Source organism: Hoplias malabaricus, chromosome 15, assembly GCF_029633855.1.
Source record: "Hoplias malabaricus isolate fHopMal1 chromosome 15, fHopMal1.hap1, whole genome shotgun sequence".
NCBI classification, from domain to species: Eukaryota; Metazoa; Chordata; class Actinopteri; order Characiformes; family Erythrinidae; genus Hoplias; species Hoplias malabaricus.
The window spans coordinates 32,943,050-32,970,331 of record NC_089814.1 but is presented as its reverse complement, the minus strand read 5'-3'; the positions used below and the strand labels follow the sequence as shown (position 1 = coordinate 32,970,331).

Here is a 27,282-nt window from a genome sequence, read left to right as displayed (position 1 = left end):
CTGGATACCTTTTGTTCATGGACACCCCCCCCCCCTCTCTCTCTCTCCGTAGCGGAGGAGTGCAGTATTGGTTCAGCAACTGACCTCACAGAGACCAGCTCCATGGTGGACGGTGATTGGACGATGGTGGATGAGAACTTCTCCACCCTCAGCCTTAGCCAATCAGAGCTGGAGCACATCTCCATGGAGCTGGCCAATAAGGGCCCTCATAAGTCCCAGGTGCAGCTCCGGTGAGTCCCGCCTCCTCTCAGATTCTTACTATTTGGACAACACGGATATTTGAACGTTTATTGGCCTCTTCTTGATTGCAGAAATGATGATGGAGAGGGTTCATAAATCCCTGTCCTCTCTGTTCCGACAGGTATCTCCTGCATGTGTTTATGGAGGCCGGCTGTTTGGACTGGTGTGTTGTGATTGGTCTTATTCTGCGGGAGGTGAATGTGATTAAGCAGGTGTTTGGGTTTCTGGACAGTCCAGAGGTTCCGGCTGAAACCGTCCAAAGTATTTGCACAGGGCTGCAGGCCGTCGATCAGTGGGCCTCTTCAGACTGGTTAGTATTAAAGTCTCTCGCTCTCACGCATCCCCCCCCAGACAGAGTCAGATGTAAGATGGATATAAATTTCTCTCTCTCTCTCTCTGTGTCTCTCTCTCTCTCTCTCTAGTCTGGGTTATAAGCCCTTTCTGAACCTCATTCGCCCTCAGCTGCAGAAGTTATGTGATGTGTCTGTGGAGCAGGTGCAGCCTGAGTCTTTTCAGCCGTCCGTCATTTCCAAGCTGTCGGAACCATCTGTCCCACGCTCTGAACCGTGTTCTGCTCCTCTGGGCCTCGCTCTGCCGCCCGATTCTAACCCAAGCACCGGGATCGTGGAGAACGCCTGCGAGGACGAGCCGGAGGAGGAAAACTTAGACGAGGGAACGTACGACTGCACACTCTCGTGATCTCTCTTCGGCTCTGAGAGACTAAAGCCATAGTTCAGTCTGTAAATGTAATCTTATCTCCCGTACCTCAAATACCCCAGACAAATGAAAGTTTAGTTTCAGAACTGGAGCTACAACATGGGTAATGTAGCTAACAAGTAATGGAAGCTTATACCCCACCAGTTAGCATGCTGCTAGTAACAAACATGAATTTTGTCACACACATCTTGTCACACACACATGCATGAGCCCGACAAATTGAGAGAACAGCAGCTTTAAAAACCGTAGTTGCTGTTTTAGCCGTTAGCTTTATTAGCTTTGCTTCATGCTAATCGGTGAGCTTAAACTTCTATAGTTAACTACGTTATTTTCACAGATCCAGCCTGTTTGATGCTTATTTAATCCACGTCTTTGTTACTAATGTAGCTATAATTACCTCACCAACTTCCCCAAATGCAGCCTTTGAATGTGCTGCTGTGTTAATAATGTACCTCAGTCCTCCATCACAGTTTAAGGCCAGTGCATTTAGCACAATGGCAATTGGTCTGGAATAAGCTTAGCTACGTTAGCTTCAAAGCTCCAGTGCTAAAGCTAACGACACTGAAAATGTCTTTTTAAATTAATACATCTCGTGGGGTTTTTATCAGCTGAACTATGACTTTAAGAGCTTGTAAGGGCTGACTGGATCAGGCGAGAACTCCACTCTTTCTGGCAGTGGGAAGAGAAAGAGAGTGAGCACAGGACGGTACATCTCTCAGGACACACAAACTTGGAGATAACACTTTTTTTTTTTTTTTTTTCCCCAGACTGGCCTGGAGTTAGTTTGAGGTGGCGTTCTGTTGCACTGCTATAACCCATGTTGTGTTTTTTTTTTTTTTGTGTGTGTGGGTGTGTGTGCAGACATGCTAATCCGAAAAGATAGAAACCATATTTCGCTTGAGTTTGTGTCCATCCGGACTGCAGTGTGTGTGTGTGTTGTTAAAGTCTAACATCACCAGTATTGTTCCTCTTATTCATTGCAGTATCACGTATGGGTTCACAATGGAGTGTTTTGCCTTTGTTTACGTCCCCATCTCTAGTCTCTAAGATTAGACTTGCATTGACTCTTTTAAGCTGCTCATCATGATAAAGTCAGTGCTGTGTCCATACAAGTCTTAGCTGGGTTTATCTATCAGAACAACGACTGGAATTGTCAACTACATATAGAATTAGACTGGGAATTGCTAATATGGATATGACACTGAATACAGAATGACGTCACAACTGTTTAGCGCTGCGCTTAAAGAGGCTAACATGGCTAATATTAAATGAGAATTAATAGCTGGCTGTTAACATTATTTGCCAACTGACAGCTTGTTTCTTTCTACATTAGCGATGTTAGCATTGACCCATCAGCCTTAATGCTAAAAGCAGGCTAATGCGTTAGCTCACCCAAAACGTTAATGTTGCTAAAGCTAATGGAAGCTGCCTCTCTGGGTCATTTTCAATGAGCTAATGTTTCCATGGTGACATAATCACAGGCTAGTTTTGAATAACTGCAACTAGCACAGAGTTTTAATCCAGAAATGTATAGAACATAGTTTTACTGACATAAGCAGTATTATTATATTTGTGGCGTTTATTTTTGGGCAGAGATTGCTTATATTGTTTAAACAGCAGTAAAAATGTCTGCTCGTAGGCACGAATTAATTTTTATTTGCGTGGTTAGCTTCTTTAAAGACTAAACTACACCACAAGTTATTTTTTTACATTAACAGCTGTATTGTATTGTTTTGAAATAGTATACTTACAATTCGAATATCTATTTCTAATTCCAAAAAAAAAAAAAAAAAATACCCACCTCCGGAGCACCTCTCAGGTTTAACTCTGCTATAGACACTATACTTCGTTATGCAAATTAGTGAGCCGTGTTCCCTCCACTTCACCTTGGCCCTGCCCCGATGATGCTGCCTTCAAACTGGAGGACAGTGTCCAAAAGCATTTTCTCACCGAGTTCCATTTTGCAGCGTTGGTCTCACTGCTTGGGCGTATGTTTTTTGTCTCTTTATGAAGTTAAAACCAAGCCCTGCCCCCGTCAACAGCCCCCATCGCACTTTTCAAAGTTCAGCCTCAGGCAGAGTTGGCTGAAGCTTGGCCGTGTATTGACCTTTAAGGTGGATGCAGGCAGTAACTCAGCTTTGTACCAAATTCCACTTTTTTGTAAAGGCTTAGACGTTTTGTTTTTGCTCTTGGCTTGTCATTTGCGGTTTCTCCCAGGTCTCTATGGCAACAAGAATGAGTATTTGACATTTTGCATAGGAATATTGCTTTTAATTATTTTCCATCTCCTGTACCTCACTGACCGTCACTGTCGGCGCACAAATCTCCATTAACTGCAGTGTCTATTTCTCGAAGTGTGCGTTTGGGTTATAAATAAGTAAACAATTGTTTTCTATCTAAATCAGCTGAATATGCAAGTGTGTGTGAGAGAGAGAGCCTGTGCTCCCTTGTTCAAAAAAAAATATCCCATTGTTACATCTGTGTTCTTGACTCCGTTTGAAGCCCCTTTTATTTTATTTTTTATTTATTTATTTTATTTTTTGAAATGCCCCTAACAATGGAATGTCTTCCCATTGTTGCCCAAAACTTAGTGTTGTTTTCTTGTTTGTTGTTTGCTTGCTGTTTAGTGAAGTTGCTCTCTCCTGTCACTTAGAAGCTTTAGCATTTTAATTTGCCCACAATAATGTGATGGATGTGGTTAAAGATAGTAAAACAAAGTAGGATTTCGTCAGTTAGCCTTAACTTAAGCTCAAAGTTGAGGACTGTCCTTTTTGTATCCTGACAGTGGGCTTATCTGGCTCAATGGGGAAATCCTGTTTTTTGGGGACCCTGAACTCTCTTCCCTGTTGTTGTACAAAACTGACAATTTTCATGGTGTGTGTCGCCCCCACCCCCCACCCCTTTTTTTCCCCGCTTCTTTTTCTTTATGAAGTATACATCTTCAGACGGTTGTTGCCTGTGTGATTGTTGCTGTTTTCCCTTGAACCTCCCAAAGTTAGAGTTCCGATTCAATGTTATTTTGCAGAAGACTGGTGTTGAGCTGCGGTCGACTGACAGAGCTCCTGGGAACAGCTGCGTGTTCCGGAGAAAAGAATCAGTTCCGCGTTTAGAGGAAGTATTTCTCACGTGACTCATGTCCAGATGAACGTTTTTGACTTTTATTTATTCCCGCCGTGAAAACGAACACCTCTACATAGGTATGAAATTTTTTGATGACGTGTGTGTGTGTGTTGCCGTATTGTTGCTACAGCCTGGTCAATATTATTATTATTATCCCCACCACTTATCACTATTATTATTATTATTATTCTCATTATTGCTCTTTCATCATAACGCATTGATTAGCTGTAGTTATTTATTTAAGGCAGAATTCGCGCGTCCCTGATAAATGTATTAATCTCACTCTTCAGATAATATCTGCATATTACTGATATTCTCGACTCCACGCATTATTTATTTTACGTTATTTTATTTAACAAACTAAAGATAAACAAGAAAACAACCAGAAACGACAGGACGTTTTGACACGGATCAGATGACGTTTTGTTCATTTACCTTGTCATTGCTGAAATTGTACATACTGCTTTATTATCTTCATAATGTTTTCAGCAAAGTGTTGGGTCCCCCCCCCTCTGAACTGAACAAATGTTTGGACCTGAGGTGCGTAAAGGTTTGCACATTTAACAGACGTGTCAGGAGCTCCGTCCACAGATGTTTTCTCATTTTCTCTGGAAGGCTGATGGAATCCTGTTCACCTTCAAGAGAAACTAGACCGGAAGATGATTTGGGGCGATTGGAAATGGACTGGAGCTCAGCTACACCAGCATTTCTCAGTTTAGCCAAATAAATACAGAGAGAAATACATCTGTGAGCGGAGCATGGATTAGACAAAAGCATCCCTCTTCCCTTTGAGTTCAGTATTAAAGCGATCAGTCTCTGTGCAATCTTTACGTCTTTCTTCTTAACCTTTTTTTAAAATGATTATTTTAATCTGATTCTGTTTAGTTCCTGTCTGCTCCTCAGGTCTCGCTCGCTGGTGGGGTGATGGTGTTATCGGTATAAAGTTTGTTAGAGGTAATGTTGTCATAGTGGGGACTGCTGTGTTGGTTTCTTTTAGTTTGGTTTGTCTGTCTTTTGCGGCTGGTTTCCAGGCTGTGGCTGGTTTATTTGTGGGTAATGTAGCCGTTACGGTATTATCGTGCTGACCAAAGAGCTCATCAACACCCGTTATATGCTGTGTGTGTGTGCGCGTGAGTTTGTTTGAACACTTTATTTGTACATTGCTTTTAAACACAAACTGCGTTTCACAGTCCACTGGTTTTCTGACATTTTCTCAAAGCCGAAGCGATGAAGAGGGGGCGGCGGAGATGACGTTTTATCGACGTTTTTATCTGAATTCGTGGGAGTTTTGTAGGACATTGGACTTTTCACTTTCTCCTGAAACAGAGCGAAGGGACTGTGGCGAGGGCCGAGCGGTACTCCTTCGATTTTCACGCAGGAGCTTCAGGACACTCTTGAACAAGGACTGAACTTTCCTTCCTGTGTACAGTCAAAAATCCTCTTTAAATACTCTCCAGCGATGCAGGAGCACGTCCTCCGTGCGGTGTACAGTGACAGATTTCTTGTACCATAACTTTTTCTACCAAGTTCTTATTTTCTATATTTTCCTGTACATAACGACAAATAAATTATTTTTAAAAAGTTTTTTTGTTTTGTTTTTTTTTGTTTTTATTATTCAGCATTTCTTTGCCTTTTACTAATCACTCTCTTCTCTTTGTGAGAAAAACCAGGTGGGATTTTAATGCCGTAAATGTCTGAAGACCCCGCGCCTCGGCTGCCACTGGAGTAAAGTCCACTTCTGATTCGTCATTTTATTGAAACGGTGAGTAGAAAAAAAAAAACAATTCTAACTACGTATTGCTCTTGTGTTTTTGAACATTGCTGTTACACTTTAGAAAGGGTTAATTAGTTCCGTATTTACATTTTTTAAATTATTTACGACTGTAGAAGTCAAACAGTAAAACCACGAGGAGGAACGAGAAAAAAAAAACACATAAGTACAGTTTTCCAAAGCTTTATAGATCGTGAAGCTTTTCCACAGCGATGATCACAATATTGGTTTCTAGCCCCCGTCAGCCATCTTTATTTCTCCACAACACGTTTGATACACAAAAAAAAAAACCAAAATGAGTGTGAAAACACTGAAGGAACACTTTTATCTCCATTTACTGCAGTTGTTTAATTTTATTTTAATTGTAGTATAAAATATTTAACCAGTTCCTATTGTTCAGACTACAGTGAGGTCAACATTTTCACACTGAATGAGGAACGTCCTCCATGTCACCCATTTTCAGCAGTTTACAAAACACTGCTGTACAGTCTTCACTGGTGTGACTCTAACATATCAAACTCGTGAAAGTGAACAGTCAGGTTACGTACACCACCCCCCTTCGCCCCGACCTGCTACTGTCAGCGCGACCTTACAGTACATCGCTTGCATAGTATTTAGTAAAAGAACAGTTCCACGTGTGCATTAATGCAATTGTCTGTTTTTGCTAGAACTTATTCCCCCCCAGAACCAGTCATCGATTAATCAACGAAATCAAGTCGAACATCGTCGTTTGACCCGTGTCACAGCTAATTCTCAAAAAAAACATGCGAAAATAAACCAAAACCCCAACATTAAGAAGACGTACAAAAACAAATCTTCCAGTCAATCTCTCGAACTAATAATAAAAGTACATTTACAACAGATTTCCCAAAGTATTTTGTAAAACGAATAAAGGCCAGGTTTAAAGCTAAACTACAGGATGTTTTTGTCAGAATGTAATAATGAAGTATTTTATGCTACAAAGAGAATCCTACTGCGAACTACAGTGGTTTAATGACAATGTCAAGCCCCTCTACTTTTTTAATCGTTATTCCTCATTGCTTTTATCTTGCTCATTAATGATTAGGCGAATCGAAAGCACCCATGACGATGCATCAGCTTCCTACAACACAGTGGGATCATCACATCACGGTCATAACAAAAACCAGCACTGAAATGTTCATTCCTTCATTTTAATAATAGGTCTCCACTCTATTTATTTAAATGTGAAGCTGTAGTCACTTGGAGAACACTGGGGGTGGTCTGTGGTAATGCAGCATCTTTAATGGTTGATTACTATTACGTATGGAACCTGAGCTGTTGATGACCAGGTCTCTTCTTCTGCAGCGTTCGTAGTGTTCACACTTTGTAAAGAGCTGTTTTCTAAGTGTGAGGAATGAGCAAACGTCAAGCTTTTGATATGACAGTGATGTTGATTTAGACTCAAACACAAAGCAGTGTAGCAACACATTGACATTACAGTAACAACACGGATCATTTGCATTGCTGTTTATGGCATTCATATTCAACAGGTTCCCTCAAGGTTTTTAGTTCAAGTCCAGGGAGAGGGATACAGTGTAAACGTCGTAACCGTATAATCGCAGGCGTTTAAGTTTTGTGTGGGAATGGAAGAGGGAGGTAGACGTGCAAAGGCAAACCGTAAGAGAAATGAGGGAAAAGCTAGGGCTGATCGTTAATTACTGATTTATTTATATCATAAGAGGCTGCCTCATTAAAGTTGTGTAAGATCAAATTTGAGCATATGTTGACAGCCAGAAAATTTAAAACTTACAAGTTATTTGACGTATGATACGAGTATTCTTTAATACTGTGTGACTATTAACGTTCCATTTAAATGGATTTGATTTATTCTGATAGAGTAACTAACCTCCAGAACACATCGCTGTGACTTTATTTTATTGTTACACTTGTATAGCCCCTTTCTAAATCCCCAAGGAAACTTTAAAATCAACAATGCTCAGGCACCATTTTAATACTACAAAGCTTTTTGGGGTCTGTCCAGTAGAGGGAGGAGTGCAGTCACTGCATGATCTCAAACTCCACCCATGAGGACAACCATTGGCTCATGGGCTGCACTTCAGGTAAATAAGGTCGTTAGTTGAAAGTTATTTTTAAGACGTGAAGGAGTCTGAATTTACACAACTCCTGTTTTTATTCATTTAGTGGTTAGTTAATTCTGAAAATACTGCAATATAATCGCAATACTGGTCTGTTGTTTAAATCGTGCAGCCCCCGTTCAAGCGTAGATGAGAATCTACGCACAGGAAACGAGATGAACGTCTTAAAGTTATCAGTAGATTAGTGTTTAATGAATCCGTTTGTTTTTCAGAATCTCTTTTCTAAGTGTGAACCCAGATGACTGTGCACCTGCTTTCTGAGGCCCTAACCTGCAGGACCACAACCCCCTCAAAAAGAGAGGAACGAGACCCTCAGTATCTGTACATGTGGTACGTGCTGACCCACGAGGAACTGAACGTCCAGTCTGGAAACCTTCGCAACAGCGCCTCCAGCTCTGGAGTCCTCCGGTCCTCTCCGAAGAAGTAATGGGATGAGATTGCGACAGAGATGATGCCCTTCTCGTCTGAGGGGTCAGAAGGTGGCTGAAAAAAGAAGAAAAATCTAAACATGTGGGTGGGTAAAAAACATGTTTAATTTGAATTAAAACAACCAGATACTATTAACTTTTTAAAGTTGAAATAGCATTTACAGCAATCTCGGGTTCCAAGCATTGTGTCCCAGGTGATTACTAGTAATTTCCATGGGTATTTTTATTGGCTTGCTAAAGAAATATCTTCTTAAAATTAAGGTTTTGACAAGTAATGTCATGATTGCCAAATCGTTACTGTAGTTGGAGGTACATTCCCTATTAAATTTGAGGAATGTGGAAAACAATTTCAGAACACTGGATAGTAACTTGCCTGAACCTCCAGCCAAAAGCTCCACGTTGGAGCATCCAGACCATGAGAGTAGAAAATAAAATATTCTCCATTTAGATCAAACTGAGGGGTTCCATCCCCAAAAGACCACCCCGACAGGGATGCACCAGCATGGGGCAGCAGGTACAGAGACATGTGACTGGGCCCTGGGAAGAAGACAACCTGTCATTATTATTATTTTTTTTTTTAATTCAGATTGAGTGTGTAGCAGCCTTTACTCAAACTTACCCTTGACCTCGAAGCTCAGCTTTACTGCCCCCCACTCCGTCTCCTGCTTCGACACCAGTTTAAACTCTAGCGCAGATTTAGGAGACACTGCAGGAGCCGGTAGATACCAGTTCTTTCTAGAACCACAAACACAACCAAACATTGTGATAGTGTTGTTAGGCTTCGACAATATCGCATTCTCCAGTATGTTGAGTGTTAAAGAAGGACTCACTTGACGAGGAATTTGACAGGGAGGAACCAGGGGAAGCCGCAGAAAGGCAGGTCCTCAGGGCAGCGAGTGCGGATGGTGTCGTTTATCTCTGGGATTTTAGGTGTGATGTGGCTCATGCCTGTGTAATCGAAGCTGTTTACCCACAGTCCGGAATCCATCCGCTCCACTGACCCATCCAGAGCATGGAAAGTTCGCGTGGTGTGCTAATCAAACAACAGATAAAGTATCTCAGCTTTATAAGGCTTATCACTAATCTGTCGAGATGTAAAACACATGAATCTACCCACAGGGAGAAAGAAAGCAGCATTATAATATTAAACTGTAAAGGTCTGAACTGGAATAAAACAAAAATATTCAAAAGGCCCTGTCCAAAACTCTTGTTCTGTACTGGGTCATTGGTGGTGGTAATAACGTCTGTAATATTAGCTTTCCTGAGAGATGAAAGACCAGGTGAATGGTGTAAAGTTACCTGGACAATGACCCGTTTGGGTCGTGGACTGGCCGGGTTGGCTGAGTATGGAAAGAACAGACCACAAGAGACGAGGATCAACATCACAGAGAACACCACGCCCAGAACACACAACACACGTTTAGTGCTACGTGCCAGGTAGATGAAGTGCATCTGAGGGGAAAGAATAAATATATGTATGAGGAGAGCACAAAACCAGCCGCCTGTAAACAGGTTGTCCCCTATTTTAAAGATTAGGGCTGGACGATACGGACAAAATTTATATCGTTAAACTAACATCAGTGCACTGTAATGAGCGATGTCAGTAAATAACGTATATTGTCCAGCCCTATTTTTGTAAAATTTGCCGGAACGACAAGTCACTCACAAGAAACGAGGAGAGGAGGATGGTTGCCACGGTGATAAGAGAGGCAAGCACCACATCAGGGGGGATCTCTGTGCCGCTGCGGCCCATGATGGGCGTGAAGATCTCGAACACCACCCAGATCAAGAACATCAGGTGAACGTACGGCAGAGCCAGGCCCAAGAGGTACAGCACCGCGTAGGACACAGAGGCACCTGCAGTACGTTACACACAATCACCCATACAGTAAAACAGCACAGAATACCTTCTGATGAACATTACGTTGGTGTACAGTTCCGTAATAAAGCTATTTGGCAGCTGTAGCAATAATGCACTCAGTGTGTGGAAGTGGAGGGCGCTCACCTTTTTGTTTGAAGTGGTTGGAGAGCAGGAGTTTAGTGGCGAGAGGAAAAGAGACCATCAGCATTGGCACATATGCAGAACAGAGTCCCCGCTGAGTCAGATAAACCAACACACAACACCACAACAGCACACTAACATCGAAATGTAGATCCGCCAAATCCAGCCTCCGCGTGCCCTGAGAGAGAGAGAGGTCAAAAGCAGTTTGTATTCTTCTCATAGAAAAGCATTCATTGATTAAAGGTTCACTGTCAAGTGTGGCGTGGACTGTGTTCCCCGCAGTAAGAGAGATCCATCCAATACCTTCCAAGACGAGAACCCGATATCAGTACTTGACCTCTCAACTGTCCTCGTGGATTAATGCAATCAAATCATCACAGCAATGAAAAACATCAGAAGAAACGCTGTTGTTTATAAACATTTGTAGACATTTAGAAGTAGTTTCCCACACCCAGATTAAGATTAGATTTGGTGTACCAGTCTTCCACGTTATTAACACTCGCTGTACTGGAGTGGTAAAGTGTACACATGAGCGTATCTACTCCGACTGATGTTGGTTGGATTAACCGTGGATCACTGCGCTACTGTAAACACTCAGTCACGTGCACAGTGAGCACCAGCGGCGGTTACGGCACAGCAGAGCAGATGGTGTAAACATTACTCAAGCCAGCCTTGAAGGTGACTGCACTAAGGCCACAGTCTGACCTCCGTGAGTGGCACAAAAGTTAAAAACTAAGAATCCATATGGGTTATCAATCCTTAATGAGGTTTAAGTTTAACTACGGACAGAAATTCATTTGTGACAGTCAGGGTCACGGTGGGTCCGGAGCCTACCCGGAGTCACTTGGCGCAAGGTAGGAACACACCCCAGAGGGGGCGCCAGTCCTTCACAGGGCAACACACACATTACGTATCAGAGTAAATAAAAATAAAGAGGCGTTTCTCACAGTGTAGTAGAGGTTTTTGGCGAGTGTGTGGATCAGTAGCATCTTCCCGACAGCGGCGGAACCGTACAGAAATACAGACGTGTAGAAGTGAGAGAACCAGAACATGGAGCGTCCCAGGAGAGTGACCAGCAGAGCCACTATCAGAACTGAGAGCAGAGTCACAAACCAGCTGAGCAGAGTCACGCAGGAGGCTGACAGTAACTCCCGCACATAGCCAACACCTGACACACACAAAATAAAACAGTTACAGCTGTGTGCAAAGTGTACGAGTTCAGATATAATGATGTGTAACTGACAGCCCCAGTGCGAACCTGTGTTTCTAGGCAGGCTGCACTTCTTGGCCAGGTAGAGCATGGTTGCCACGGTAACCAGGTAGTTGAGGATGGTGCCGACCCGAGCCGGATACGCCACGACCACCACGCCCAGCAGATCAAAGAACACCACGCTGCCATGGCGATATTCAGAGGAGTCCGCCAGCTTCTCGGACATCACCAGGTGCTTCAGCACGGCCAGGATGTTGTCGCCTGGAGGATGGAAAAACACCAGAAGGGGATTCAGGATAAATGCTTTTACATTTGGTCAGATCTGGTACAGTCTGCCTTTCTGACAGATGTTTGATCAAAGGTTCTTGTCGTGACAGAGCTCTATTGTTTTTTCCACAGCACAGAAAAATCACTGAAAATGTAAAACATTATTCCAGGTTTCACGTTGAATATATTTCACAGCATTAGGTTTCATTTCATTTTAAAAATTGCAATATTTTACTACATTTGAGTGTTATTACATTAAAAAAAAACAGACCAAATATGATAATGATTTATTTTTTATTATCCTTTAGTATTTTTATTGTTTACTTGCCCTATGACCCTCAGCCCCAGGCCATAACACAGCAACTATGTAGATACTGACTAACAGACCAATACACCAGCCACCTAAACACACACACACACACAGCAACACCAGCTGCCTTTATATAGTTACTACAAACTCAGAAACACGTTCTATTGTTTGAACAACACCAATGGTAACAGTCGTGTAAACACCTTACCTACAACTACCATATGAACAATGCTACATATAATAGCTGTATTAGAGTTATTATTATAACTAACATTAGTGGTAGTAGTACAGTTGTGAGAGCTGTTTCTAATGTAATCATTCAAAAACATGAATAAAAGGGTTTACATTTTAAACCCATCTCAATTATGTGAAGAGTATAGAGCACTGTTAATGGTGATTACGTAGTGATCACTATTAAGTAGTGAACGGTGCACTGATTAACCCAGTGATTCCTAAAATTATTTGGCAGTGCACCCCATTATCATCAGACATCGAAAGGTGATTAACTGATTAAACATATTCACAAATAAGCGCTGGAGCTGACGGGGTTAATGTGGACGGAAGGAGAAGACAAAGGTCAGTATCCAGAGGTCTGAGGTTTAACGGTGGAGATGGGTGTGGGTTCACTATTTGGCAAAGAGCAGGTCACTGTTGCACTTTCAATTTATGTGACCATTAATAAACAGATTCTAAACCTTTACAAGTGTCGTCTTTTTCTAAAGTGGTAGCCATTTTGTATCTTATTCATTTGTCCTGCTGCGCCACCCCCCACCATTTTGGGAACCACTAGATTCACCAATACACAGCTTTACATCTTAATTGAGGTGAGTGAAAACAAACAGAGAAATTCTCTCTCTCTCTCTCTGTTTTTCACTCTCCCCGTCTGTCTGTTTCTCTCTCTGTCTGTCTGTCTCTCTCTCCGTCTGTCTGTTTCTCTCCCTCCCTCTGTCTGTCTTTCACTCTCTCCGTCTGTCTGTTTCTCTCTCTCCCTCTCTCTATGTCTCTCTCTCTCTGTCTGTCTGTCTGTGTCTCTCTCTCCGTCTGTCTGTTTCTCTCCCTCCCTCTCTGTCTGTTTTTCTCTCTCACACACACACGGAACTCATTCCATTACAGAAACAGACAGGAAGTTCACAAAAAGGGTGAAAGCAGAGTGTGGTTACAATGTGGAACAGAGTGATTTTACAAGTGACTGGTGATTTAAATGCAGCAGTGCTACACTCTCTCTCTCTCTCTCTCTGTGTGTGTGTGTGTGTGTATGTACCTGCTCTCTGGATGGAGTCTGTGTGGATACGGTCTGCAGTGTCGTACTTGGTGTGGTAGATAAATCCATTTTCTATAAACGCAAGATCTATTCCTGTGGACAGAAAGAGGAGAGAGAGAGAGAGAAAATAAATATTTTTTCAAATTCAGGAGTAACTAAAGAAGATAAGTTTGTGAACATATATTTTGTTTGTAAAGAACAGCTTAAAAAGGTGTCTAAAAGTGCTGTTATTCCAGGTGGTTGCTACATGGTGAGAGTCCACTGCGACAGTTTCCATGGCGGTTACTTAAGTGTTGCTAGGCTGATGCTCTGCTAACCCAGGGCATTTCACAGCAGGACCAAGTACCCGGAATATTTCCAAAGTCTCTGTAGATGCGGAAGTCTGTGTCTGAGGGAATAATCCCACTCTGGAAAACTTCCTGTCCCACCACAGAGGCGAAAGGGTGTTTAGCAGCTTGAACGTACGCCTGCACCAGCCAGGGATTCTCTGGACCTGAACACAGAGAAACAAAACATGCTCACAACTGATCAAGCTCCCACACCCACAATGGAATGGAGTAGGAATGCTCCAACATTTCATCCACAATTCATCACTTCTTAAATGTTTCTCCCAGGAATATCAAACGAGACTAATTCCTCCTGGAAATGCAGACCTCTAGTGTCCTACTGTTACCTTCTACTTCCACTTTTTGTTGTTGTTATTTAGAATTTGTTTTCATTTCATTCATTCATCGTCTGTAACCTTTATCCAGTTCAGGGTCACGGTGGGTCCAGCTCCTACCTGGAATCACTGGGCGCAACACACCCTGGAGGGGGCGCCAGTCCTTAGCAGGGCGACACACATTCGCACCTACGGATATTTTTGAGCCGCCAAACCACGAACCAACATGTGTTTTTGGATCGTGACATGACACTAGAGCTGTTTTCATTTCAAAAACGTCTTAATTCCTTACGTGATTTGTAAAGTCTTTATTCCTTATTTACATCAAAGAATAATGTCACGTCAAACTGTTCAAAACTGTATAAAAGATTAAAGGTAACAACATATAATCATTGTTATATTTATTTTGCACAGCATCTAACGTCATTTTTACAAAGAAGCACTTGTGGCACGTGTACCTATGTAACTATGTATATAGTTCACCTGTCTGAAACACCACCTCCTTTCCTCCAACGCCTGCAGCCTCCAGATTTATAAACGCCCGCACCTGCTTCGCCCACGGGTGCTGAGTGATGAAGCCATGACTCGCCTGAGAGAGAGTGTGAGATAGAACTCCTATAAACCATAGTTCAGCTCTCAGTTTTTCATTCGAAAATTAGTTATAACAATGGGAAATTAAAAGTGTGTCAATTTCAGAAGCATATTAATAAAGCTGTATCAGTGGTGGAAACAAACAAAAAAAAAACACTGAGAATAATGTTGAATGCCCCTTAAAACAAGAGGAAGGACCACTGAGACGAGCCAAGAGTTCCTCAGAGCAACTGGGCAGGACCACTGAAAGAACTCTGCACTGCTGAACTGGACCCTGAAGTTCGACATCATTTGTGAACCTCTCACCTGGAGAACATTCTCCTCAGCTCCGTTGAAGAGGAAGATGACTCCATGAGTAAGAGGAGTGGGGAGGTTAGCCATCGAGCGCAACACCTCCAACATCACAGCACAGCTCACAGCGTCATCACTCGCTCCTGCGACACACACACACACACACACAAACACAACACTGAGAATCACTTAAAAACACACACACGATTTCTGTAGTACTTCTAGAAACCTGCTGTAAACATGGTTTCTAAGCAGCGCTGGTGTTACACGTTGTCAAATAGGGGCAGTAAGAGTCTACACCCGGAAACGAAGCATGGAGAAAGCTTTGGCTGGCAGCTGCTACGATTTCAGCAGTGGTCAGCGCTGCAGAGGGGAATAAAGCCCTCATGCATTATGCTACTACTCAACATCTTTGGGATGAGTTGGAGTGGCGTGTGTGTGACGCAGAACTAATCTTCCAACACTGAACCCTGCCCTCTACAATGTTGTTGTTGTTGTGGCTGAAGGTGTGTAGGTGAATTACGAGCACAAAAACTAATTTGTATGTGTTTTCTAAACATTCTCTGTACAATGACACTTCAGTTTCCTGGTGATGTCACTATTTTAAAAAACGGTTATATATTTAGGGAGGTGGCTGTATGTTGAAAAAACAATAATCCCCCATGCATACACAACAGGATCGTGTCTGCTTCAGTAGAAAACAAAACACGTAGCAGAGAAACTGATAAGTCTTTCCTGATGGACAGGTTCCCTGCCACAAAACGACACACAGTGAGTTTGAACAATGTCCTGCTGCTGGTAAAATTTCAACAAAGATTTTTCAGTACAATACTGGACGGCCTTAGCCTAGATCTGTGCTCATAACAGAACTGGGCAATCTGGGAGACTTAGCAGAGAGAAGGAAGGGATTTTTTTTTCCAAAATTAATTAATTATATATATATATATATATATATATATTTTAATAAAAAAAAAATTTTAAAAAAAACCTAGACAATATATGATGATATAAATGTGACAAAAATAATGTTTTTATTTTTTGTGTTTAAAGGCTAAGCACCACTTAATGGACCTCCATGAATATTTGACATAACCAACATTATTCATGACAATAGCCTAGCAATAATCTAAACTCAAATTTAGAGGTACCGTTATTCTTGTAAATGTGATCGAAGTCGAACTCGAATTCATCCGACACTATAAACCTCCGTAATGCAGCTACGTAGCCGAGTATAATCTGAGCCACCGAGTTTAGCGAGTCAAGCTAACGTTAACTAACACCAACTAAAACAGGCGAAGTGAGTGTCCTTACCCTGTTTACCTCCATGTTACAGAGGCTCTTGAACACCTTTCGTTGGTGTCCTTACATGCCCATATTGTTGGAAAAGCGCCAGTGAAATGAGCTACAGATAACGGAGTGAGCGGAGGGTCCTTTCCAAAGTGCCCGTTTAAAGTTGACAAGTTTAGTCCATTTTCTGGATATTTTGGGATCTTACATTGGGAACGGTACATTGAATGATTGCAGCCAAAAACAACACACCTTTTCGTCATTTTGCATTAAATTAAGTGCAGCTTCTAGAGTTGTTGTCCACCATCTACGTCACAGGCAAGACGCCTATTAGAGTTTCCAAACACTGTTGGGGGGGGGACCAATGGTCTTTTAAACCTTATTCCTTCAATTAGTAAGAAATAACATGTTTTCTGACTCTCAATAAACACAAGTTAGGAACTCTAACCCCTTCTCTCTAAACACTGTCTTTATTTGTTCGACACTTTCATATCACTGGTGCTTAGCCTTTAAATATACATTATTTACAGTATCTGCCACTGACTGACCTCCATTACTGGCACCGTACGTTCAGTGCCCTCCATTTTAAAGTTATTTAATAAATATTAATATTCACAAATCCAAGAGGTTTATGTTTGTTGGTGATGTCATATTCCTCGCCAGTATTTTTGTAGCTTTTATATTGTTCTCATCAATATCTGAATTATATAATATCGACTGAAATTAAGAGAGATCCTGTGATACATATTTAGCGATATCGCCCAGCTCTAAGCTAGGCATTTCTATCCAGTCACACGTTGTACCTGGACTGTTGGCCACACTGTCAAAGTGGCAGTTGGCGAGCATGAAGTGCTGTGCTCCAGTTTTGGGCTCCAGTTTGACGGCGATGTTGGTGATGCGGTCGTAATAGCTGGTGAAGCCGCCGAGGAAGTCGATACTGAAGGAGCCAGTGGGCCGCTGGACGTCGGCGGTGACCATGTGGGGTCCGGCGAGGCTGTCCACTCGGATCTGCTCCACATTCTGCAGCAAGAAGTTCACAGTCAGGACCTCGTTCTCCACGCTACCCACGGGTCGAGGGCCCACCGATGTCAGCTGCTCCAGATGTTTCCTGATACACATACACACACCTGACCATCAGCTCTGATGATACTGTGATTGAAATATGCTGAGTTTAAACAAATAAACTGATATGCAAAATCAACAGCACGATAAGCAGTGTTCAAACCCCAACTCAGTGTGGTGTGTTCTCCCTGTGTCTGCGTGGGTTTCCTCCGGGTGACTGTCTGTGAGGAGTGTGGTGTGTTCTCCCTGTGTCTGCGTGGGTTTCCTCCGGGTGACTGTCTGTGAGGAGTGTGGTGTGTTCTCCCTGTGTCTGCGTGGGTTTCCTCCGGGTAACTGTCTGTGAGGAGTGTGGTGTGTTCTCCCTGTGTCTGCGTGGGTTTCCTCCGGGTGACTGTCTGTGAGGAGTGTGGTGTGCTCTCCATGTGTCTGCGTGGGTTTCCTCCGGGTGACAGTCTGTGAGGAGTGTGGTGTTTTCTCCCTGTGTCTGCGTGGGTTTCCTCCGGGTGACTGTCTGTGAGGAGTGTGGTGTGTTCTCCCTGTGTCTGCGTGGGTTTCCTCCAGGTGACTGTCTGTGAGGAGTGTGGTGTGCTCTCCATGTGTCTGCGTGGGTTTCCTCCGGGTGACTGTCTGTGAGGAGTGTGGTGTGTTCTCCCTGTGTCTGTGTGGGTTTCCTCCGGCTGCTCCCATTTCCTCCCACAATCACAACAAACTCTCCTTTAAACTCCTCTGAACCTTACACGGTGTAGCACCCCTATTTTTAGCTAAACTCTTGCAACCGTATTTCCTGCTCGAACACTTAGATAACACTGAGATAACGGTCAGTGATGGTGCAGACCCTTTATTGTTATTGCACCTAAACTTTTTTTTTTTATTATTTCCATAGTCTCTTCACATCTATCACCCCCATTATAGATGATGTAAATTCACGGTTTCAATCCTAATCCTGAGTGTTTCCTCATCATTTGGTAGTCTGTTTGTGCGCTGGAAAAAGCTCCAGTGTTTGTACGCAGTCCTGGCTCTGTAAGTGGGAAACAAACTAAGGGTCTTGTTCTGAAATGGCTCAGGCATTCTCTGTGTCGCTGGCTGAGCAACGACAAAGAGCTGGAGACATTGGCACTGCAGAGAGAATGCGGAAATTTAAAATGCATGAAAAGAGATGAGGATGTTGCTCTATTTCTGTTCCATACGTGGGTAACACCTAGTTATTTTTACTTAGGGTGGACCTGACTGTAAATTGTAGAAATTCTCTCTCCTTATGTAAAAGGAGAATACAATGTCAGGTTCATGTCAAAGCTGTGAAATTAAAGATTTTGAAGAGCATTCGAACAAAAAGTTGCTGCTACACATTACGCACATACACACTGTTACAGGTCACAAAATCTAATTCAGGCAATTCACACAGCAAACAACACACGTCACTGCAATCATGAGGTGAGCAAATAAGGAACCTAAGAAGTCTGACTCATTCTTAAACTTACACCACTGATAAGGCATTCGTCCCAGCGACGAACCGGCGTTTCTGGACACCTGAACTCTCTTAACCTCACCTGACCTGCGATGAGCCACAAAACTTCAGTAAAATCCCAGACCAGAGCAGCTAACATCAACACAAAGTCAGCTCCATTTTCACTGCTCAGTGTAGTTAAGAACAGTTGTACAAGAGGATGACTGGGTTCCCCTTCTTAGTCTTGGTTTCTCTTGGTGGTTCTTCCTCTTTGGAAAAATGAGTGCAAGAAACAGGCGTTTCCAAACTAGCATTCAAACACTGACTAAAGGTCATGAAGAAATGAGAACTCCTAACGACCGCACGAGACCTGGCATCTCAACAAAATGGTCACCATCAGATAAAGAGGAGAAAAATCAAGCTAAACTCTCGCTTCTGCGGGGTGTCCCTATCATTTGTGCCCTTGCTGTGAGAGGAAGAACTCCACTGTGGGTCTGCAAGGACGTGGACATATCAAGAAGCCCTTCATGAGAAAAGAAAACAAACGCTAAACAAGATCATGTGCAAATCAAACAAGCAGCTAGTGTTCAGAAAAATGGACTAAAAACCCCGTGCTCAACATCAGTGTGTGTGTGTGTGTGTGTTTGGGATTAACCTGCAGAAAACGCAACTCGAATGAACTTTGGAGATATGGAAAAACACACAGAGCTCATGTGTGATTTAGATTAGTTTGATACTTTACCTTTGAATTTATTTTTCTCAGTTCATATTTATATTAACCGTTGTCCTTTTATGGATGAAGCCAATCGTCGTTGTCCACAACACACCAAAACACACATAAAAATAGCAACTTCACAGGAGAAGGGAAATAGAAGGGTTTATAGTGTTGTATATCTTGCGCATTGTTTATTGTGTTATGAAATATTTCACAAAACACTCTGGGTTTATGTCAGTTGTACCTGTAACTGCGCTTCTAGCAGTAGTAGTGTTTTAGTTGCTATAGAGATGTATGGTGCAGTGTTATATATTGCTTCTTACTTCACACTCTCTGAGTTTAATTCTCTGGTTTATGACAGTTTTACAGAGCTGTGTTGCTAGTGTTGTGTAATTTGCGCATTGTTAGTTGTGTTATGAAATATTTCACAAAACACTCTGGGTCAGTTGTACCTGTAACTGCGCTTCTAGTAGTAGTAGTAGTGTTGTAGTTGCTGTAGAGCTGTATGGTGTAGTGATATATATTGCTTCTTACTTCACTCTGAGTTAAATTCTCTGGTATGTGTCAGTGACAGTGTTAGTGGTTTTTGAGTACTGTATACAGTAGTTGTGTTATTGTTGTTCACTAGTTTGTTACACTACTGTTTTACTAGATTTTTGAGTTCATTGCTCTGGTTCATGACTGTTGCAGTGTTTGTTTTGTGTTATAGTTGTACTTGTTGAGTTGTATGTTGTAGTGTTATAGTTTATTACCTTGCTCCCTCTGAGTGTAACTCCCTGGTTTATTAGTTTTACTGTGTTTGTGTCACTGTTATAGAGATGTATGCTAGTGTCATAAAGTTTCTCACTTCACTCTGTTGAGTTGAATTCTCTATTCTTGTCAGGGAAAGTGTTAGTGTTTTGTAGCAATAGCTGTGGTTGTTGTAGCATTATGTTGTAGTGTTATATGTTGTACCTCGCTCTCTCAGAGTTAAATTCTCTTCTTTCTGCCAGTGACGGTGTAGCAGTTGTGTTATCTACTGTGGTAGAGTTGTATATTGTAGCTAGTGTTATATTTTAGTATCTCACCTCGCTCTCTCCGAGTTGAACTCCGCGTCTTGTTTTCCTATGAGCAGCTGATGGACGGAGATCTGAACGAGCGCCCACTGCGCGCAGATGAAGAGCGCGACGAGAAGCACCGCCAGCGGTTCACGGAGCTGCTGCTGAACGGCCCCGGGTTTCACCTTCCCGGCTCCGGGGTCTCCGTCGCCCCACTGCGCTCCGTCCCGCGGCCCGAGCTGCGTCTCCCCTCCGTCCCGCTCTCTGTGCTTCACTCTCCGCTCCAGCAGCTCCATTCTACCACCGTTACCCCGACCCTACAGCTCCGCAGCATGTGTCAGAAAACCAGCCCAGCGTACACTGAAACACGGGGCCATGTCAAATATCGCTCCGCTCCCTACGTAGTGCACTAACAAAATGGCGGCCCCTACTCTAGAATGGCCCACTATAATGATTTGCAGTAGGGACTTACTTTAATGTGTCCGTTTGACTGCTATTTTGCAATGTTTGGATTGCAGATGTGATTATTTTAAAACTCTTTGTGGTGCCATATGTAGGGAGCATGAATCAATTTGGGACGCGTCAATATGAATATCGAGGCGGCAGCAACACTTGTCCAAATAGCTAAATATTTGTCAAAATAAAAGTCTACTGACACTGAAAAGTATGAAAACTGAAAAAAAATTAAAATAAAATAATAATAATAATAATAAAATAAAAATGAATTAAAACAGCATTCAGAACACCTTAAAAGTGTATTAATATTATTTGGGGAAACAAATTATATATACATACATATACTTATTTTTTTTCCGAATGTATTTTAAGAAAGCTGCACAAGACTCAAGTACCTAAGGTTATTATGTTCCATATCAACATTCATCCATTATCTGTAACCTTTATCCAGTTCAGGGTCGCGGTGGGTCCAGAGCCTACCTGGAATCATTGGCCGCAAGGCGAGAATAGACCCTGGAGGGGGCGCCAGTAAGGACAGGGCAACACAGACACACACACACATTCACTCACACACTCACACCTACGGACACTTTTGAGTCACCAGTCCACCTACCAACGTGTGATTTTGGACTGTGGGAAACCCACGCAGACACAGGGAGAACACACTACACTCCTCACACAGTAGCATGCAACCCATTGGAAGCAGCCAAATAACACACATTTCACATAATGTACGTAAACACTGACCAGTCAGCCATGAATTTTAAAATATACACACATTTCCTTAGTATTGGTTACTGTGGTGTACAGTAAGTCTAAGTTAGGGCGATTAAGTGCAGAATAGCAACTTAACTGTGCAGTGTAGACAGTCACCCGGAGGAAACCCATGCGGACACAGGGAGAACACACCACACTCCTCACAGACAGTCACCCGGAGGAAACCCATGCGGACATGGGGAGAACACACCACACTCCTCACAGACAGTCACCCGGAGGAAACCCACACGGACACGGGGAGAACACACCACACTCCTCACAGACAGTCACCCAGAGGAAACCCATGTGGACACGGGGAGAACACACCACACTCCTCACAGACAGTCACCCGGAGGAAACCCATGCGGACACGAGGAGAACACACCACACTCCTCACAGACAGTCACCCAGTGGAAACCCACGCAGACACAGGGAGAACACACCACACTCCTCACAGACAGTCACCCGGAGGAAACCCACACGGACACAGGGAGAACACACCACACTCCTCACAGACAGTAACCCGGAGCGGGAATCGAACCCACAACCTCCAGGCCCCTGGAGCTGTGTGACTGCAACACTACCTGCTGCGCCACCGTGCTGCCCGCCATATGAACATAATAAGACATAATAATCTTTACGGATGAACTGGGATCCAGAGCCCACAGGTACCTGATGTGAAGGGAAACAATGATACTATTGGCTTCAGAGAGACAGCATTTGAAAAAAAAGGAAGGATAAAATTTGAATAACAAAAATAACACAGCAGTGCTCACCTTGTATTAACAGTAATAATGAGGCCCGTTTGGCTGAGAGTGAAGAGTAAAATATTACACTAATAATCAATTTCAGTCACAGTAGCAACCCATTGGAAGCAGCCAAATAAACACACATTTCACTTAATTTACGTAAACACAGACCGGTCACCCATGAACTTTAAAATATACACACATTTCCTTAGTATTGGTTACTGTGGTGTACAGTAAGTCTAAGTTAGAGTGATTAAGTGCAGAATAGCGATTCAACTGCGCAGTGTAGCAGTAATAAAACGTATGTATTAAATGTGAATCTTAACTCTTGAGTCAGCTATATCTGGGAGTCAGCAGTTGTGGGATTAAGGAGAGGTGGGGTTTAGTAGTGTGATAATGGTCTTGTGTGTGTGGTAGTGCTGGAGGGTGAGTGGGGGGGTGTTCACACGCATTACTTTAGTTCAATCAGGGCTTAGTTTGCGTGTAGAACCCGTGATGGTCATGAGAAATTTTTCCCTCAAGAATCTCCAGGTCTTGGGACCACGAGGGTCTTAAGGAGAGAGGGAGAGAGAGACAGAGAGAGAGAGAGACTGGATTTATTCTAGCCTGAGAGCCCACTCCATCTCCATAATCAAATTATCCACTTCTGGTAAGATTTGATTGGCTTTCTTATATTGTTACAGGAATGCACTGACACACTGATTTGGACTGTTCAGATGATTGTTTTGTTTGTTAAATTAGATTTTTATTCGTGTTTATTTAGTTCATAGCTATTCCATAAGATGCTGCAATTTTCCTCTCTTCTGCTAAAAATAATTAGAGGTAAAACTGCGAGAGGTTGAGTTAATATTATGTTGTTATCACAATCTAGGACAATTAGCAAAATATATAAACATTAAAATGCTCTAAGGTGGTTGTGTTTATAGCAACATTGATTACAGCTATTTTTGTTGTTCTGTAGCTCAGGTTAAGCTCAAGTGCTAACAATTTTTAAAGTGCTAACAATTTACAATTGCCAAACATAGTTTTGAAATATAAACTAAGACACAAATAATACGTTTACTACCACAATTATCATATTCTTCAAAAAAGTTTATATGTTTAACCCATGAATTAGGGAATAAAATGATTGTAAGATGCTAAATCAACCTTTAAAAACTGAAGAGAAAAAAAGTGAGGAGAAAAACACAAAGAAACAAGAGAAAAAAATCAGAAAAATCACCTAAGATTTTTCACTAACTTTGAATTTCCATACATTCTTCCTGTATGAAGAGCTTTTTTTTTTTTTTTTTTTTTTAAAGTGATTATTTTAAATGGAATCTATGTTTTTATTTTTCATTCAGGGACGATGCCTCGCGGGGACTTTAGCGTTCATTTTGCAAGCAGAGGTCGTGGCTCCTACATCAAAGCAGAGGAGTATGTTGAATTTTATGGGGATTATTTTTTAATTCTTAAAATATTGAACCTATGCTGTTTTACAAATGTATCCCTCTGGGCTATAAAATTTGTCACCCATTAATTGCGATACTGGTCTTATATACTGCTGATATATAAGAAGTAAACCTCGGACTAATCCAGTCCAAACAAATCCAACTAAAATTAACTTATCTTTGTCAAAATCGCAACACGGACTCTCAAAACCCACTCTCTAAACAACCAGTGGACTGAAAAAATAAAGCCCTGTCTCTGGAGCCCTAAAACACACAGACACAAAATACATTAACATATATTGTCATAAAAAGCATGTTTTTTTTTTTGTATTGTAAAATGTGTGTTGCAGGGCCGCTGGCATTGCTTTACTGGCAATCATTCTCACAGCTCTGCTAATCCTCGGCTGCTGGTACTACCGCAGACGGAGTGGATACAAAATGATTCGGGTAAGATATAACATTCCTTTGCAAAATAATTAGCAATCTACTCTTGTTTTTCTGCAGATATGCTACTCCGTTCTTGCATTTGGGATGAGACCGAGAGGTGTTTATGACCATCCAACGTTGGCATCTGACCTCACCAATGTTTAAGGCCATCAAATCCTCACAAAATGATTCCAAATCTTGTCTAAAGACTTAGCAAGAAAGTAGAAGTTGTTAATGCAGCAAAGGAAGGATAAATTCCTTAATAATGCCCTTCATTTCATAATGGGTGGGTGGATATCTTATAAGTTTTAGCCATAGGACGGCTAATGCTAATGAATCACTAGAGGGTGATGTAGATTACCATTAAATCTGGATGTGGAAATCTAACTCTTAACAGATTTGATTACATGGTTTCTGACACACTGTTTTACACACTGTTATCTCTAAACATGGGCTGAAGTATGTTAGCATTGCTAAAAACATTAGCAGCCATCTTGGAATGTGAATTTAGTTCAGATTTATAGATAACAGTGAGTCATACAGGTGTAAAATTGAATTTTTCCATTTTTATCACAAACTTCATCTTTGAACTGATATAATACCAGTGTTAACAGTTTACTGCATTAGTAGTAGGAGTTAGTGTTTGAGATTAAAGGATTTTGGAACGTGAGAAGGACTTTAGAACACGTTAGAACATTAATGTCTACCGTAGAACTGGAGTTAAGTTTGGGTGGGTGGGATGTAAATGCATCAAAAATATCAGACTTTTTTAATATTTGTGCTTTCTATAGTTTTCTAAAATGTCCAAATCTGTCAATCTGAGTTGGGGTCATTATTTCTGGTGGAAGAGCTCAGGCTGTTAAACCTGTGTCTGTTGATGCAGAACGCCAGAGGCAATGGTCAGTCCTGGAGGGAGATCATGAGGTCGGGACAGTACAGTGAAGCGGCAGCGGCAGCAGAAAACAAAGTGGCCCTGAATGAATTCAGCAATCTCCAACCTGTGGTGAGAAGCGGCAGCACGATTCAACACAGCAGGATTATTCACTCAATATAACACTGGATACAGCCTGTGCAGAAGTGTCCAGGAAAAGAATTCTGATCATATCTGGGGCTCTAAACACTGATCTCAGGCCAGAATGATCCAAAAGAATGAAGAATAGAGTGAAACACAGTGCAGGTTTAGGACACTGTAATGTGTCTTTTCACACACTGAGTATTTAACATCTAGCTATAACTGAGACTGTACACAAACTCCCAACACAGTGGAGATCTTCTGCTGGAGAATCACAGGGCAGTCAGCCCATCGCTACCTAGAATGCCAAAGGCTTTAAAACTGCCATGTGACTGGATGCAGCAGCAGGCCAAATGGCTACAGGGGTCCGGGGTTTCATCATGAGGCTTGCTGTAAAGATTACCAGCTGGAATTTGCAAAGGAGGGGTGAGGATAGAGTTCAAAGTCCTAACAGCTCACGAGAACTTCCCATGATTCCTTCAGCTCCGTACAAAAAACAGCTCTTCCAAATAATTAAAGGAATAGTTCAGTAAAGAATCAAATGCTTACAGTTCCGTAATTCTTTGTAGGGCACCAAATCAGCAGGGTCATATTTGGAATCTAAATTCTGCTGCCTCTTTAGTTTTTAACAGTGGAGCCACAAGGTTAAAATAATGACTGAGTTTAAAGTAAATGAAGAAGTACATTCTCTTGGGCTCTCAGGTGCTGGTCTTGTCATCAGGAGATATTTTTAATCTTAAAATTACAGCTTCAAAATCACTGTGATGCGTCATTGAGCTGTAAAAATGAGAACAGAAGCTTTGTCATTGCTTCTCCAGGATCAGCACGGCAGAAACTGCACTATGTAAATATTGGAAGAGGGTAGGAAACCAGCCCCTTCCTCCCGCTCCCCCATGATTTCAGTACTGTAAAAATAAATTACACCAAGGAAAGCCCCAGAAAAAACAATCTTACCTATTGTACCTTTACCTGGGAGTGGATAGCACTGTTGACTTGAATCTCTCTGGGTGGAGAAAACAGCCTCTCCTCTCATCACTCCACAAAATCTGGCATCACGAGCATCTGTTAGCTGACATAAAACATCTGTGTAGTTATTCCACTCTGAGTGTGGTGTGTTGAGCTGTTCCGTTAGTGTCCATTTGAATAGGTTTGCATTTTGCGTGAGAATGTTGTGTAATTTGACCTCTAGAATGGTTAATGGTTCTGTCAAATTGGGCTTTTTTGTTTTGCAGATGCCAAACGCACCCCCTGCATATGAGAAGATCACCTCAGGACCATTACCCCCACCGTACTCGCCCTGAAGAAGAGGATCTGGTACCTCAGTGACGAGCCTTGTTTGATTTATATTGACTTAATCCATAAACTCACTGTAGTTTGTCTTAGTGCGTATCAGTCCACTATTTTACCTGCACAACTGGTAAAGACGTACAGACCATTTAAGGTCACTCTGTAATGAGTGTCATGCTCATATTAGGAATTCCAGATCTTAGCTGAATTTCTCTTTGACAGAAATGAGATGGTAAACCTAAGTTTGACCTTCTGATAGGAATGCAGGATTATTCATGTGTGAATTCCTTAATTATCCCAAAATACAGAGAATCCAGTCACAATCATTGAGTTAAAAAGGTGCTCAGGACAAGAATCTGATGTTTTTTAGCCACCAAAATGACACACACCCAGTTTAGATCCAGAATTCTCAGCTACACAACGACCAAAAAATGTCTACATTAGGTTCCCGTCCCTTAAAACTAAGACTGAAAAGCACTTGACATCACTCGCAATCATAATTTGTAGTGATATTCAAGTATGTAGGCACTAGCTGCCTTACCTGACATATTACTACCGTGTGTACCCTCTTAATATACAGTTATACATTGTGTTGAAAATTACCTCTGGTCAAATGACGAGCATATCCTCTATAG

At 42.1% G+C, this 27,282-nt stretch overlaps 3 protein-coding genes across 4 annotated transcripts in view; 2 read left to right on the top strand and 1 right to left on the bottom strand.

Annotated features, from left to right (window-relative positions):
- The window catches only part of ric1 (RIC1 homolog, RAB6A GEF complex partner 1), a 51,455-nt gene extending 43,148 nt beyond the window's left edge, over nt 1–8,307 (top strand). For both annotated transcript variants that reach the window (XM_066646637.1, XM_066646635.1), the window contains exons 25-28: nt 53–230; nt 362–550; nt 663–5,839; nt 8,178–8,307. In XM_066646637.1, the coding sequence (XP_066502734.1) occupies nt 53–230; nt 362–550; nt 663–939 (644 nt within the window). In that variant the 3' untranslated portion in view covers nt 940–5,839; nt 8,178–8,307. The remainder of the gene's footprint in view (nt 1–52; nt 231–361; nt 551–662; nt 5,840–8,177) is intronic.
- On the bottom strand, nt 5,932–21,068 carry LOC136668893 (endoplasmic reticulum metallopeptidase 1). Its single transcript, XM_066646638.1, has 15 exons — nt 20,562–21,068; nt 17,077–17,381; nt 15,002–15,129; nt 14,588–14,693; nt 13,790–13,936; nt 13,444–13,536; nt 11,654–11,866; nt 11,343–11,563; nt 10,399–10,573; nt 10,060–10,250; nt 9,693–9,845; nt 9,224–9,426; nt 9,013–9,128; nt 8,767–8,930; nt 5,932–8,448 (listed from the first exon to the last, which is right to left on the bottom strand). The coding sequence occupies exons 1-15, from the start codon at nt 20,825–20,827 to the stop codon at nt 8,278–8,280; spliced, it is 2,652 nt and encodes an 883-aa protein (XP_066502735.1). The 5' UTR covers nt 20,828–21,068; the 3' UTR covers nt 5,932–8,277.
- A 1,990-nt stretch (nt 21,069–23,058) lies between these two features.
- Nucleotides 23,059–26,661, top strand: mlana (melan-A). Its single transcript, XM_066645194.1, has 5 exons — nt 23,059–23,141; nt 23,836–23,908; nt 24,273–24,369; nt 25,232–25,351; nt 26,593–26,661. Exons 2-5 carry the CDS (start codon nt 23,841–23,843, stop codon nt 26,659–26,661), a joined length of 354 nt encoding a protein of 117 aa, XP_066501291.1. The 5' UTR covers nt 23,059–23,141; nt 23,836–23,840.
- Nucleotides 26,662–27,282: the final 621 nt, after the last annotated feature.

Coding starts and splice junctions, on each gene's coding strand:
- LOC136668893 (XM_066646638.1), bottom strand. CDS start 20,827: ATGGAGCTGCTGGAGCGGAGAGTGAAGCACAGAGAGCGGGACGGAGGG. Junction 10,574..11,342: donor CCAAAAACCTCTACTACACT/GTGAGAAACGCC, acceptor TCTCTCTCTCAG/GGCACGCGGAGGCTGGATTT. Junction 8,931..9,012: donor GCTGAGCTTCGAGGTCAAGG/GTAAGTTTGAGT, acceptor TCTTCTTCCCAG/GGCCCAGTCACATGTCTCTG.
- mlana (XM_066645194.1), top strand. CDS start 23,841: ATGCCTCGCGGGGACTTTAGCGTTCATTTTGCAAGCAGAGGTCGTGGC. Junction 24,370..25,231: donor GTGGATACAAAATGATTCGG/GTAAGATATAAC, acceptor CTGTTGATGCAG/AACGCCAGAGGCAATGGTCA. Junction 25,352..26,592: donor TCAGCAATCTCCAACCTGTG/GTGAGAAGCGGC, acceptor TTTGTTTTGCAG/ATGCCAAACGCACCCCCTGC.